Source organism: Nanorana parkeri, unplaced genomic scaffold (assembly GCF_000935625.1).
Source record: "Nanorana parkeri isolate BGI_ZX_2015 unplaced genomic scaffold, ASM93562v1 scaffold837, whole genome shotgun sequence".
Lineage (NCBI taxonomy): Eukaryota > Metazoa > Chordata > Amphibia > Anura > Dicroglossidae > Nanorana > Nanorana parkeri.
Genome location: NW_017307105.1, coordinates 289,051 through 302,404, shown reverse-complemented (window position 1 = coordinate 302,404; position 13,354 = coordinate 289,051). Strand labels below are relative to the sequence as shown.

The 13,354-nt window shown below is 41.3% G+C and overlaps 1 protein-coding gene across 1 annotated transcript in view; it reads left to right on the top strand.

Annotated features, from left to right (window-relative positions):
- Positions 1–13,354, top strand: part of RMDN3 (regulator of microtubule dynamics 3) — a 57,314-nt gene that overhangs the window by 19,934 nt on the left and 24,026 nt on the right. Inside the window, exons 5-7 of the mRNA XM_018565361.1 lie at positions 4,355–4,625; positions 6,292–6,394; positions 9,621–9,681. Coding sequence (XP_018420863.1) covers positions 4,355–4,625; positions 6,292–6,394; positions 9,621–9,681 — 435 coding nt within the window. The remainder of the gene's footprint in view (positions 1–4,354; positions 4,626–6,291; positions 6,395–9,620; positions 9,682–13,354) is intronic.

Below are 13,354 nucleotides of genomic sequence, written 5' to 3'. Positions count from 1 at the left end.
CATTGCCTGGCACGTACTGGACTATTCAGACAATAAACTTGGAGACAAAGAGTGTGAGCAAGCATAAAGAATGCTGTGCCTCTTTCCTGGTGGCTTTCAGACTTTTGGACAAAATACTGATCAGTACAGCATGTGCCTAGTAGAGATCTATCATGAAAATCATCTTGCATTGGAAGTCAGTATTTCATATTTCATAATAAAGGGTAAAGCGGAAATGTAATGTAAAATGTGCCTTTCAGTTTTTACAGTATTAAAACCATTGTGGAGGCATTTTGTTTTTTAATCTGTAGCATCTTGTAAGGACATAAAAAGAATTGGTGAGTTTCTACAATTGCTGGAAAGTCAGAAGTTTTAAAAGAGGGATCAGATGGTCTTCAAAGTTGCAAGTTGTTGGCACTTTAATACCCAGACAAAATATGTTTTTCTTGAACAACTCGGAGACCATAATGCAAGCTAAAAATAAAGGATGTCGGTCAGAAAAAAGACCCAGAAAACTAGTATATATTATTAAAGGAGAACTATGTGGTCAGGGCTTTTCCCCTTAGGGTAACGGGAGGACACAAACTAGCGTCCTCCCATTACCCTAAGCTCAGTATACCGCGAGCTACAGCTCGCGGTATACTGAGACGCCAGAGCGGATCCCGACATCGATGTCGAGATCCGCCCAGCTGCGTGAGTGACAGCTGGCTCTGCCTATCTAGAGGCAGAGCCAGCTGTACCCGCCCCCTCCCCCGTCCGTTCCGCCAGTCAGCGCTATCGGAGGGGGGAATCCAGCCCTTCCCCTGTCACGGCAGAGAGCCGTGACAGGATCGAGAGGTGAGCGAACGCCGGTACATGTTCGCTCACCTCCCGATCTACTCAGCCGACCTGTGACAGTCTCATTGTCACAGGTCGGCTAGAACTATGAAGTGAGGGAAAAGCACTCGCCTCATAGTTGTCCTTTAATTTCTTCCAGTATACTGACTGACTGACTAGACCAGGGGTAGGCTACCTCGGCTCTCAAGCTGTGCTGAAACTACAAATCCCATAAGGCATTGCAAGCCACAGGCATGACTCCCAGAGGCAGAAGCATGATGGGATTTCTGGTTTCAGCACAGCTGGAGAGCCAAGGTTGCCTACCCCTGGACTAGACCAACCTGCCTCTGAAACTCTACTGTGTCATTAGGGAATAATATACCTCATACAGGTACTGGCGTTTTAACATATAAACTGTGCAAAGTGGCTCATTGGTTATCCGTTCTGCCTTGCGACACTGATTTGAATCCAGCTTCGGCCAGAACACTATCTGCATAGAATTTGCATGTTCTCGGTGTTCTAGCGTGGGTTTTCTCCCAGACTCCAAAGACATGCTGGAAGGTTAATTGTCTTTGGTCCAAATTGGCCCTGTATGTATGCATGTGGGATAGACACCTTAGATTGCAAGATCCTTGAGGGCAGGGACTGATGTGGATGTGCAGTATGCAAAGCTCTGTAAATTGAGTGCTATATAAACAGATACATTTTTATTTGATAATTATTAATTAAATTATTATTTAATAATTAAATGTTCTGGTGTCAGACACTTGTTTAGCAGGAAAAAGTTAAGGGTATCCGAGTTTTCTGTTTTGACTCCTTGTTACCATTGGACTCCTAGGCTGGGTAAATGCTAATTTCATCATTTGTCATCATCACCCCTAAAAGTTCCCCAAGGAAAGGGTCATGCCCGCATCAAACAAAGGGGATGTTCCTTGTCAATACTAATGCTTTGTTTTCTGGAAAGTTACAACATTTATTACGGTAAACATTTTTCAATCTGCTTATTTTCTTGTTGATCACACACGTTCTCTAGTGACTAATGACTTAACTTAAGTATTGTAATTTATTCACCAATTTACAAAATATATGTGGAAAACTGAAAAGGGCCATGTTTCTAATATCCCCCCCCCTTGTCTATACACGAAAGTATCCACTTTTCTCAGGTGTGCTTTTTTTGTAGGTGATTTTGACGTTTTTCATCGCTCGTTCACTATAAAGAAATAAGTCCAGAAATTTTTTAAAAATTCAAACATGCAGTCAAAAAGCCAAAGTGTTTGCCATGGAAATAACCGTGTCTTAAGAGAAATGCATTGTAGAATGTGCTCTTTGGGGTGCCTTAAATTACTGATGGACAACTGAATCTTAAATAAGCGGGTTTATTTACAAACGGTGATATACATCCATTCTAATTACAATTAATGGAAATGGAGAAGGGATAGGAATTGAGATTAGGATCCTTCAGCTGGCAACCACATTCTCTCTCACACACACAAGCCATGGTTTTTTCCTGTGCTCAGAACACTCCTCTCCAGCAGGTCTCAGCGAATCACATTCTTGATTGTAGAGTCCAGAAAGACTTGTATTGTCCAAGAGGTCAACAAGGTTACCGTAGTTCATGCTTGTGAGCTAGGTTTGTGCATATGATAACACAGGAAGAAGGTTCCATCATATGTCCCTGCCCCCATCCCAGCATGTATGCTGCATTGCTAACACAGGTGTGGGCAGTAAATACCAGCAGGGGTCGGGTTTGTCACAGGAGATAAGACCGTCTGCAAATCTTCATTCATCAGTGTCCCTGCCACAAGAAACCTTTTGATGGTCCTCATTTGTGTATCACGCAGCCACAAGCTGATTCAGTTCAGGATATCAAGGAACACCTTTTTATATCAAAGATTTTTCATAGATATTCATTTTATCGGCTCCAACAATGCTGGTCTCCTGGTTGTTTTGTGGTGACCATCTGATTTCAGTACGATCCAAATCACTGTCCCAGAACATACATGCAGAACAGGAAAGTTGCAACAAGTGACAATGTTGACCTCGGGGCCTGTTCACACCTATGTGCACACATGGTAAATCATACATGTAAATAGGTTCTTTAATAGTTTCCTTTTAAAGTCTACTAAACTGCAGCGCATTGATGTGAGCCAGGCACAAAGGAATGTATGGGACTTTTCATGATGTGTTTCAGTGCATGAAAACTACAATGTGTGAAAAGGCCGTCACTTTGCCAATTCAGAGAAGTGACAGGTTCTTTTGTAGTAAGAACTGGCGCTTTGTTGGAGCCCTCAGAAAAAAACAAAACAAAACTGTCCCTTCTAGTTAATGGGGGAGCATGTGACTTTGTTCTAAGATGGCCTGGATGACCATTCGCCTGACCTGAACACTGTCATGCGAGGAGGAGAACATTAACCCTATGAAAGCCCCAATAACATTCATCACGGAGCTTACACAAGTGTGACATAGGAAACTGAATTAAACAGTTTAAAAGAAAATTTATCAGTGCTGCACTTCACATTCAGATTTCCAGAGACATGAGAGCCACCCAGGTGCAGATAAAAGAGCTTGCTCATGCTCCAACTCGGGAAACAACACATGTATCACTGTTCAGCATCTTAAATGATAGATCTTCATTCCAATAACACAGATGAGCCCCACTATACAGATGCACGCCTCCAACATGTTCCACTACGCAGGCTTACTCGTAGACCTCTGGCGTGCTGCTGTATGGTGGGTCTCATCTGTATTATTGGACTAAGGATTTATAAGTAAAGATTCCTAACGGTGTTACCTGCTTTTGTGTGGTAATTTTCCTGTTTATAGGAAACTGAATTGCTGAACCAGTAAGATGAATTGATTAAGCAGGAACTACATGTGTCACCTGGTTGGCTGTGCTGTGTGGCATTGTGTGATAGGAATCGAACAGCCAAATGTCATACCTTTTTGTATTTAGTGGCGGTCTGAAGTTTCTCCTTACATCCTTGTCCTAACAAAACCACTCTGCCCTATATAATGAAGTTACTAATTTCACTATAAACTTTCATCCCAACTCTCATTGCAAAAACTTTGAATGCATACTTCTCCCTCTCCCTCCCTCCTTGTCAGCAAACAATTGAAAGGAAATCGGCAAGCAGAAAGGTTGAGTAGAAATGGCATTGTAATGCAGAGATAAATATCTTATGGCTGTGTTCAAAAAATGAGAGAGTTATAAAGGAAAACAGACCTTGTAAATGATACAAAATCACATTGCATATCTGCACACATTATTGGACAATGTTGTATATGGTGTTCTTGGTTGAGAGCACTGTGCCAGATATGATCCTGATGCCATAATGCAATTAGTTGCTGTTGTATGATACTGTTTGTTTAAGTGTTCTCATACTTGGCGAGGAGCTCGCGTTTTATGTTTAATTTTCGATTTATGCTAGCTTTTTATGTATGTCTCCTGTTTGTTTCCATCACCAAGCTGTAGTAATCACTGCGGCCTGCATCTTGTTATATGGACTCCAGAGGTTTTTAGAAGTGTCCAAACATGTTTTTTTTTTTCCTGCTTTTATAGTTACACCACAGCAAATGCCGAATCTGATTATGAGCGTGAAAGCAGCAGAGCGAGTGAGGACGAGGAGGAAGATGAAGTGAGCTGTGAAACTGTGAGAACAATGCGGAGCGACTCGGCGGACCTTGTAACAGATGATGAAGCATCAATACTGGCCACTGACCCTGTAGATGGAGAGTTAATACTTTTGCTGCAGAGAGCTGACCAGTTGCATAGTGGTGATGCTGAGCAGAAGCGGGAAGGATTCCAGTTGCTGTGCAATAATAAATTACTGGTACATATTGTTGCTTTTTCTCACATTTGTTTATCATGCTAAAGCTGTAAAGCTTGGCCTTCAAAAACAAATATACAGTTCAATCACGATTATGTTGTAGTTGACGTTTTTTGTAACTTCCTTAATATTCTTCCAACAATTAAGATGATATGCTCTTTTCTTAGTTTCCTACTAAATAGATCCATTTACACTCATTATAAGAAAAGCCTTGAGTGTGGCTGCAAGCTTTTCATTTAGCAGTATTCAGAGAGATTATAAATATAATCATGGAATGGGGTTATGACTAGAGGTGCACCAAAATGAAAATTTCAAAACCGAAATAAAAATAAAAAGTCAGGCCGAAACAGAAAATGTTTTTTATTTTAACTTTTTTTTTTTCAATTTGTATTTTTATATAAACTTTTTTTAATATTTATTCTTTATTTCTTATTCTATTATAACATGAGAGCATAGTATGTTTATTATAACCACATTCATGAATGAACAGGAGGTAATGTAGATCACTTCCCATTCATTCATAATTATGTACAAACACTACATGTACAGTTATCGCTTAGTGTTTGTACTCATGTTTGTACTCGCTCTCCTTCCTGACGGCTGTCACAGGAGGCTGAGCGAGCGGTGTGGGAGGAGAGCTCACCCTCCTGTGACAGCACTGAAAGCTGTCTCCGCCCACACCGCTCGCCTCTGATCTGTGACAGGAGGCTGAGTGGTGCGGGGAGGAGAGACGCCGGCCGCTCACAGTGCTCTCCTCCCGCAGTGCTTGGCTTCCTGTGACAGTTTCTCTCCTCCCCGCTGGGACACAGAGCAGTGCCCAGCGAGGAGGGGAGAGAGAATGGGTGCACCGCTATATCGCCCAGAAAATGGCACTTTTGGCATTAAGCCAAAAGTGCCATTTTCGGCCGATATGTTTCGACGGCCAATAGATCGGTGCATCCCTAGTTATGACCATTTTATTCTACATTTAATCAAAAGGACGATGGGGATTGAGCCCTGACATCAACTTACATTTGGCTTCCTAAGTAGTGAGATAATTTATCAAATGCGCTTTTCTTCCCAAGTTTTGACTGAATTAGAAGCAAGCATCCATCAATAGGTTGTACAGCCTGATTAGATAAGTGTAAAATACCATATTGTGTACATAGCTTAGGTATTTCTTATTGATTTTTCTTCTGAATGTAATTTATAGCTTTATGATATACTGTAACATTGTCATGTTGGTTTTTTGAGCCAGCCAAAGTATAGTCCACTAAGATATCCTTTCTATCTATCTCTATCTATAATCTTCCCTTTATTTTTTGCAACTCTTATTATCTCTCATGTGTTATAAGTATTAGTTTCACTAGGAACCTTAAACAATATGGTTTTATGTTCCTTTAATAATCCTACAAACTTAAATACAGCAGAAATGAAATTGATCCGTCCTCTTGAGCTCTATTTATCAATGTTTTTCTCCAAGATGCATACAACTTTTGCCCTAGATTCACAAATTTTTCTAAATCTTATGTGGAAAAAATGTGTAAATTTTGTGTGACTCTTGGGTGAAAACATGACAAACTGCAACTCTTGGCTACTCATCTGTTTTTATAAGCATTCATTTATGGAGTTTAAGCATTTAATTAGGAACTTTTAACAGTATTGTTGTATGTCTTTTTTTATCCGATAGTATGGGGAACATCAAGACTTTCTGTGGAGACTAGCACGATCCCGCAGTGATATGAATGAGCTTACTGATGATATAACAGAGAAGAAATCGTATGCCTTAGATGGTGAGTAACACCTTTTTTGGCCTCGTGCACACAGCGATCGATGCCGCCACTGGGGATTCTTGTGGCAGAAATCCCAGTTGTGTCCGTACAGATGCGGCCACTGTGCCCATTCAAGTTGACAGGCTAAAAGCAGCTGGATCTAGTAATTGTACATGATTCGATTACCTCAGAATCAGGAAAGCGTCTATCCCGATCAGCAGGCAATCGTTCTAAGCGCAGTTACATGCGGACAGCTTGCCATTTTTATGGGGCACAGTGGCCGCATCTATACGGGCACACCTGGGATTCCTGCCCAAATAATCCCCAACTACAGCTTCAAATGCCTTGTGCATGAGGCCTAGTATTACATTTTATTGATAAAATAATGCAGTATGAGGCAAGTAAACCAGCACAATGCCAGTTAATAAAGCAAAATATAAATACCATCACGGCCAAGAATAGCTGCCAAACCCTTTACACACATATATTAGATGGTTCATTCAACAGATAAAAGTTGGTCAACAGCTTTGGAAGAAATTGTGAGATACCGGGGTAATTAGAGAGCGTGCGACTTGGCTGGTGGTAATATTTTGCTCCAGCAATATAGCATGCCTCATGGTTAGCTCCCAATAACTGATGGTGGGTCTTGCCTGGGGGGGTTCAGAGATATGGGAATAGTGAAAGGGGGCCAGTTCTCAGTGTAATCAGATTGTGCTGGTGGAGGTGGTTAAAGATGAAGGTTCGATCATGTGAGGCATGGGTAAGGGAGAAGAACCAATAAGGGGGAAATAGGAGAACGTGGGGGAGGGTGAGGAGACAAATCAATTCCTTAGTTTACTCATTGAATGTTGGCTTCTAGACTCCAGGTACTTGGATGATTTTTTGAAGTGGTGATCCATTTCTCTTCTGTGTTTTTTTTAAAGTGTCAATAATCGATTATAATCGATTATGTCGATTAGTTGTTGCAGCCCTAGTGCAACTCAGCTTTTGTTGAGTCAAAAAAACAATCCACTCTAGGTGATTGAGAAGCAAGTGTCGTAACAAACTTTGTTGCAGATTCCTACCTTTTTGTTTCTGCTCTAAAAAAAAGCTGCTTGCTTCACCATGCCCTTTCCAAACTGGTTCCTGAATGGAAAACTCATTATAACCAACTGGTGTACATTCAGTGTTCTAATGCGCAAAGTTGCAGTGTCTGCAATCCCGTAGGTAACCCCGAGGGAGTATCTCACCAAACAGGAAACTTTTTTAATGTAGGAGTGGCCTAAACTTTTACTTGTATCTTAGTGCAGACTTCTGGGAAAATCTGTGAGCCAATCACACAAGCAGGAAATTACATTTCTAGGGGCTTTCCATACCTCAACAGTGTAAAGAGCGCCTCCAGGTTTCCATATTGCATTGAATTTTTGAACAGTTATAGAAAGTTACAGTGGCTTGAGATTGAAATGGAAAGGTAATTTGAATTGGGTTAAGTGACAACATTTCCTGTGCAGTATTTTTCTATGCTATTTTTAGGGAGGCTATCAATTCTTCCATCTGTCTAATGTCCTATACCTTCACAAACCAAAGGAGGGAGAGGTGGCCTGTTCCTAAATGGCTGGTATACACACCCTAACTATGTTTATTAAGTGGATTGTTTGGGAGAGTTTATATTTGACGATTGGTAGGTTGTTGAGTTGGAGAATATCTGAGGCCAGAGTATTGCGTAGCAAGAAACCATTGATGAGTATAGTTGTTGTGACCAAGAGTCATCCCTGATTCATTAAATTTGTGTAATATAGTGAGGACCTGGTGGGTTATAAGTTTAGCAGATTTGTATATTGTAATTCAGATGGTTTTATGAATCTTTACCTTGAGTCACCTGACAGAGCTTCTAGCATTTTCCCCATTCTGTTTAAAATGAAACATAGCTTTTTCACCTTCCATTTTAAAAAATGATAGGTAAAAAAAGTTAAATATTCTTATGTTTCCGCCAGCTTTTATACTGCAAGTGGTGACATCTATGGTCCTTTGGCGAGATCCTGGGAATGCTGAGTAGCCTCACAATATGATGCTCAAACAGTGCAAGAGTGTTCTCACAAGATTTGATCTACTTGGCATTCCCTGGGATCTCACCAGTAGCAGCATTTTATCACCCTCACCTAGTGCCACAGCAGAAGCCTGGGTAAAGGTAAGTATATTTCGTATATTTTGTATTAGATTTTTGAAATGTTTTGGTATGTAGGACACAGAAAATGGACAGACCTTGCGTTAAATACAGTTATCACTTAAAATGAACTGGTCACAAATTGTCATCTGTACCATTGTAAATGTTCACCATTGAATAATTCTCACCCTTATTATTATTATTATTAAGGTAGCTCAGCCATACCTCTCGGGTATTCGTGTTATTAACCACTTCAGCCTTTGTACCTAATATACCGCTTATTGACCGCTTTTATTGGCAAATGAAAATAATTCCTGAATGTACATGCAGCAATCTGAATCTGTTCTTAAAGTGACACTAATCTCAGGAGTTAATTCTTAAAAATGCATTCCAGTAGCTTAACTATTAACAAAAATGTTTCTTATTTGTGTATCACTCGGCTGTAGATCCTCAAATCATCTCTGAATTGGTGCGGACACTGTGCTTCCTTCTGGAGGGTGGCTACTTTTTTTCCCCATGGTCCTTGTGTGTGTTGTAAAGTAGTCACCAATCCAAGCTCACTGCCGTGATGGACTACAATCTCAATACAAATGAGTAAACTACACGTGAGATTGTAGTCCATCACTGCAAGTCTGACCCTGCAGCTGGCTGCAGATAATGTGACTTATTTAATGTGACTCATTTACTTATCTGTCTAGCGAGTGGACATTTTGTGCCCTATAGTGTGTCCACTGCTGGGTGCTGTGGTTCCCCATGCTAACCCCTACATCCCTATTGTGCTTCTTTAACAGGTTGCTTTTCCTTGCAATTTTTTATCTTAGGCAAAGGGGCCACTTTAAACACCAAAGCAGTGGTCTATCAGCAGCAGTCCAGCATGCCCCCTGCCCTACAGCTACATGTCTTTAATCAGGAGTACATGTGCTCCATGCTAAGGTTTCTTTAAGTCTAAAGCTATTTGTGTCATTAAATAGCATAATGTGTAGTTTATTTTCATAAGATACCGTAATTCTTTTGTTAGAAGAAATTAGCACTTGTATAGATGAAATATGTTTCCATATACAGTGTGTCGGTTTCTAATGGAGAGATATCTGGCTCTTTCTGCAGGAAAAGAAGAAGCTGAAGCTGCACTTCAGAAAGAAGATCAGAGTGCTGAATGCCACAAATGGTATGTGTCTTTTTGTGGGAGAGATTCATAGTCCTGTCCATGCTTCAACTCTGCACAGACATAACACAGCACTGCCTACACCAATATCCAAGTTCTGCCCACACAGATTTCTTTCTTTTTCAAGGATTTACTAGTTTGGTTAGCGGTCAACTCTTTCAGATAAGGTTTTACTTTGCTAGGTCACATTCTTTGTAGTGTGTGCTCCAAGATGAAAATATGTCTTTGTGAATACAGAAATGCTATTTAACTGTTGGTATTGGTGCCTAATAATGAACTAGTAAAGCTTTTTTTTGGTATAATATAAAAGATGAGGGTGCGTTGAGTAAATACAGGAGACACCAAACATGTCAAGCCTTAAAATTGTGTGTGCCCATGAAACGGTGAAAAATTTCAGTACCCAAACCTGTCCATGGGTAATGCTTTCAAAAGCATTTACAGCTCTTCAATTTAGAGTTAACAGTGAATGAATGATGACCCTACAATTATTGCTTTCAATCCGGCATGCACAGTGACAACCTAACTTGCGTGGCGTAATTGTCATTTTCATATATAGGCACACCCTATGTGCTTTTTTCCGTTCATATGTGTGCGTAAGTGAGGGCAGAGAGGGGGACTTTTTACTTTATCACAAGGGGCTGACAAGTACCTACATGATCGCACAATAGAAGTAATAGGTTATTTTACTACTTCCTGTCAAGGCTATTTTTCAGTAATCAGCGCTGGGCAGCTCTGCGTGTAGGTCTTTATTGGTGCCGGGCGCCTTGCTGTGGAGGCAGAGGAGTCCCTTCTCCCATTCTGAGGGATGGAGTCCTGGAGCTCCCCGTCAAGCCTTAAAATTGTGCGCGCTCGTGAAGTTGTAAAAAAACAACCATACCAAAAATTGCCCATAAGTGATACTTTAAAAGTTTTTACTACTTTTGCTCATCAGTTTAGTGTTAACAGTGATTGATGGCCCTAAAAGTATTACATTCACTCCAACATTCACAGTGATATGTAACGTGTGGCGCAATTGTCGTTCTCGCATGTAGGCGCACCCAACGTGTGTTTGTATATACATGGGGGCAGGGGACTTTAAAAGCCTGGGAAAACCAGCAACTGTGGAGGAGTGGGGATGCACACTCCCCGGCACCATACAAGCTTTTAATTACGATGACTGGACATCAAGTGATTAAAGGAGATGTTGGGGGTTCTTTTAGACCTCTCATGTAACCTCTGCATTACTTTGGAGTAGGACTGGTAATGATTAACATTTTCGTGTTCGATTAATCGAAATTTGTTTTAATCGATTAATTATGACGCAAATACAGATCCAACTACATTGGCCTATACACATACAGCACAGCAATGAAGTAATACCATGAACTAGGATCACACTAATCCAGCACGTTATTATTCTCACGTGCCCCACTCAATATGGCCACCGCTTGAGTGGGGCAACTCAGAATAATAACGTGCTGGATTAGTGTGATCCTAGTTCATTTTATTACTTCATTGCTGTGCTGTATGTGTATAGGCCAATGCCTTGGCTGGCGCTCGTGCAGAAAGTTTCTTGGGCAAACTTACCGGCCCAAGTGGCTCAGTCGGCTAACGAAGGGGGGTGGAGTCTGGTGACGTCAAGGACATTGACGTCACCGGACTCCTCCCCCTTCGCTTTGTTAGCCGTCACGGACATCGACATCACCGGACTCCTCCTCCCTTCCCTTCGTTAGCCGACGGAGCCACTTGGGGAAGGGGGGAGGAGTCCGGTGACGTCGATGTCCGTGATGTCACTGGATCGCCGACGTGACTCCCGGAAGCCAGCGGAGAAATGAGAAACTTTTTGACCGATTAAAATTATTATGATCGATAACGAAAACTACCTCTCAACCTAATACGGTTCACATCGTTACTTGGAAGTTATGGGAAGTATGTTCCCACATGCAAAACCTGATGGCTCTATTACCTCCCTGTGATACAAATTTGTCAAACGTGATCCTGTTCACGCATATGCCTGTATGTTGTGTATGTCTTGACTTTGAGATAAAAACAATAAAACTTTATTATTTAAAAAAAAAAAAAAAACGATTAATCGAGAAATTAGTCTTTAATTTTCACAGCCCTACTTTGGAGCTATGCTCCGTTGGCTTTTTCCCCATCCACAGAGGTTGGGGAATTACCAGTCTGAAACAGGAAGTAATGTACAGTTCATCACTTTAGGTTTCATTTTACCCAGGGACACAGTCCCACTGCTCTCCCCACTGATACCTTCCATGGACATCCTGTGCCCTCAGGGCGGACGGCTTTACAGCTACCCGAATCATTTTCAGCAGAAAGTTGACATTCGGCTTGGGAAATGTAAACAAACTCCCAGCTGCCATAACAAACAATTCTCCTGTAGGTGGCAATATAACCTGAAGTCCCTCAATGCACTCAAAGAAAATGATTTTGTGGTGAGTACAAAAATCTTATTTTATTACAGAAGACAAGAGTATGTCTTTTCTGCAAAAAAAAAAGCCTTCCTCTATGTAATCTTAATTTATTTTTAGAGTAGGGAAGGTTTCGGACCCCCTTGTCAAGTTTTTATTGTGTCCCCGCTCGGGAGATTCATACCTCTATTTGCCCTGGTGACCATTGTTGCCATGACAGTAAGTGATGGGAATGACAACTCCTTGAAGATTGCAATCATATTCACTTTGAGGAGATTTGTTTTTATATCTGGTTGCTTTTCCAGAACTGGAAAGGGATGGATATCTCCCTAGTACAGTGGTTCTCAACCTGTGGGTCGCAACCCACAGTTGAGGGGGTCCCCACGTGCCTTGTGCTGCTCTAGGTAAGAGGCTCCTCAGCCTCCTCCTAGCATGGCAGTGTCAGTTCTCTTAGATGGCGCTGCAGCATCAGCGACTGTAGAGGATCAGAGGGAGGGGAGCAGGCAGAAGTGAGGGGAGGTAAGTGCTTGGGCACCAGAGAGCCCACACTGGGCACCACAGAGCCCGCACTGGGCACCAAAGAGTGCCACTAGCCACCTGAGAGCCCGCATAGCCTCCCGAGAGCCCACAGATACTAGTATTGGTAAATCCCTAAATTTTATGGTTGGGGGTCACCACAACTTGGCAAATGTTACCAAGGGGTCCCGGCCCTAGAATGGTTGAGAACCACTGAAGGCAGGCAGGATAAATAATAACCTGGTAGGGGCTTTAACTCCAGAAAATAGTTTTGGTTTTACATATACCAAAGCAACCTCACAAGTGTGTTGAAAGGGGGGGGGGGGTTATTATATATTTTTTTAAAATGGTCCTGTTAAACTCCCTGTTAACCCTAATCAGGGTTTTTCCTAATTTTTTCCCTTTTTTTTGTTGTCATTTTTGGAAATAATCCTTTTGCTCTTGTAAGCATAATGATGGACTTTACAAATAACTTTAATGTGATCAGGTTCACCAGTACTATGCAGTTTCAAAGACATGTACTGTATAAAAGAAACCAAAAAGCTCCCACTTAATTACTGTAGTATCAAGCAATAGCAGAGCCTTCTTTAAATGGAGGGCATTTTCAGGTCTCGCTCCCATCACGGATCCTAACATGAAACGGTTTATTTTTTATTTTAGAATAGTGGGCAGAACTGTACAGATTATTTCTTTATTCCTCTTTGTTGTGAACTGCATGTACAGTGTTACTAACAAAAACAATATATGATATA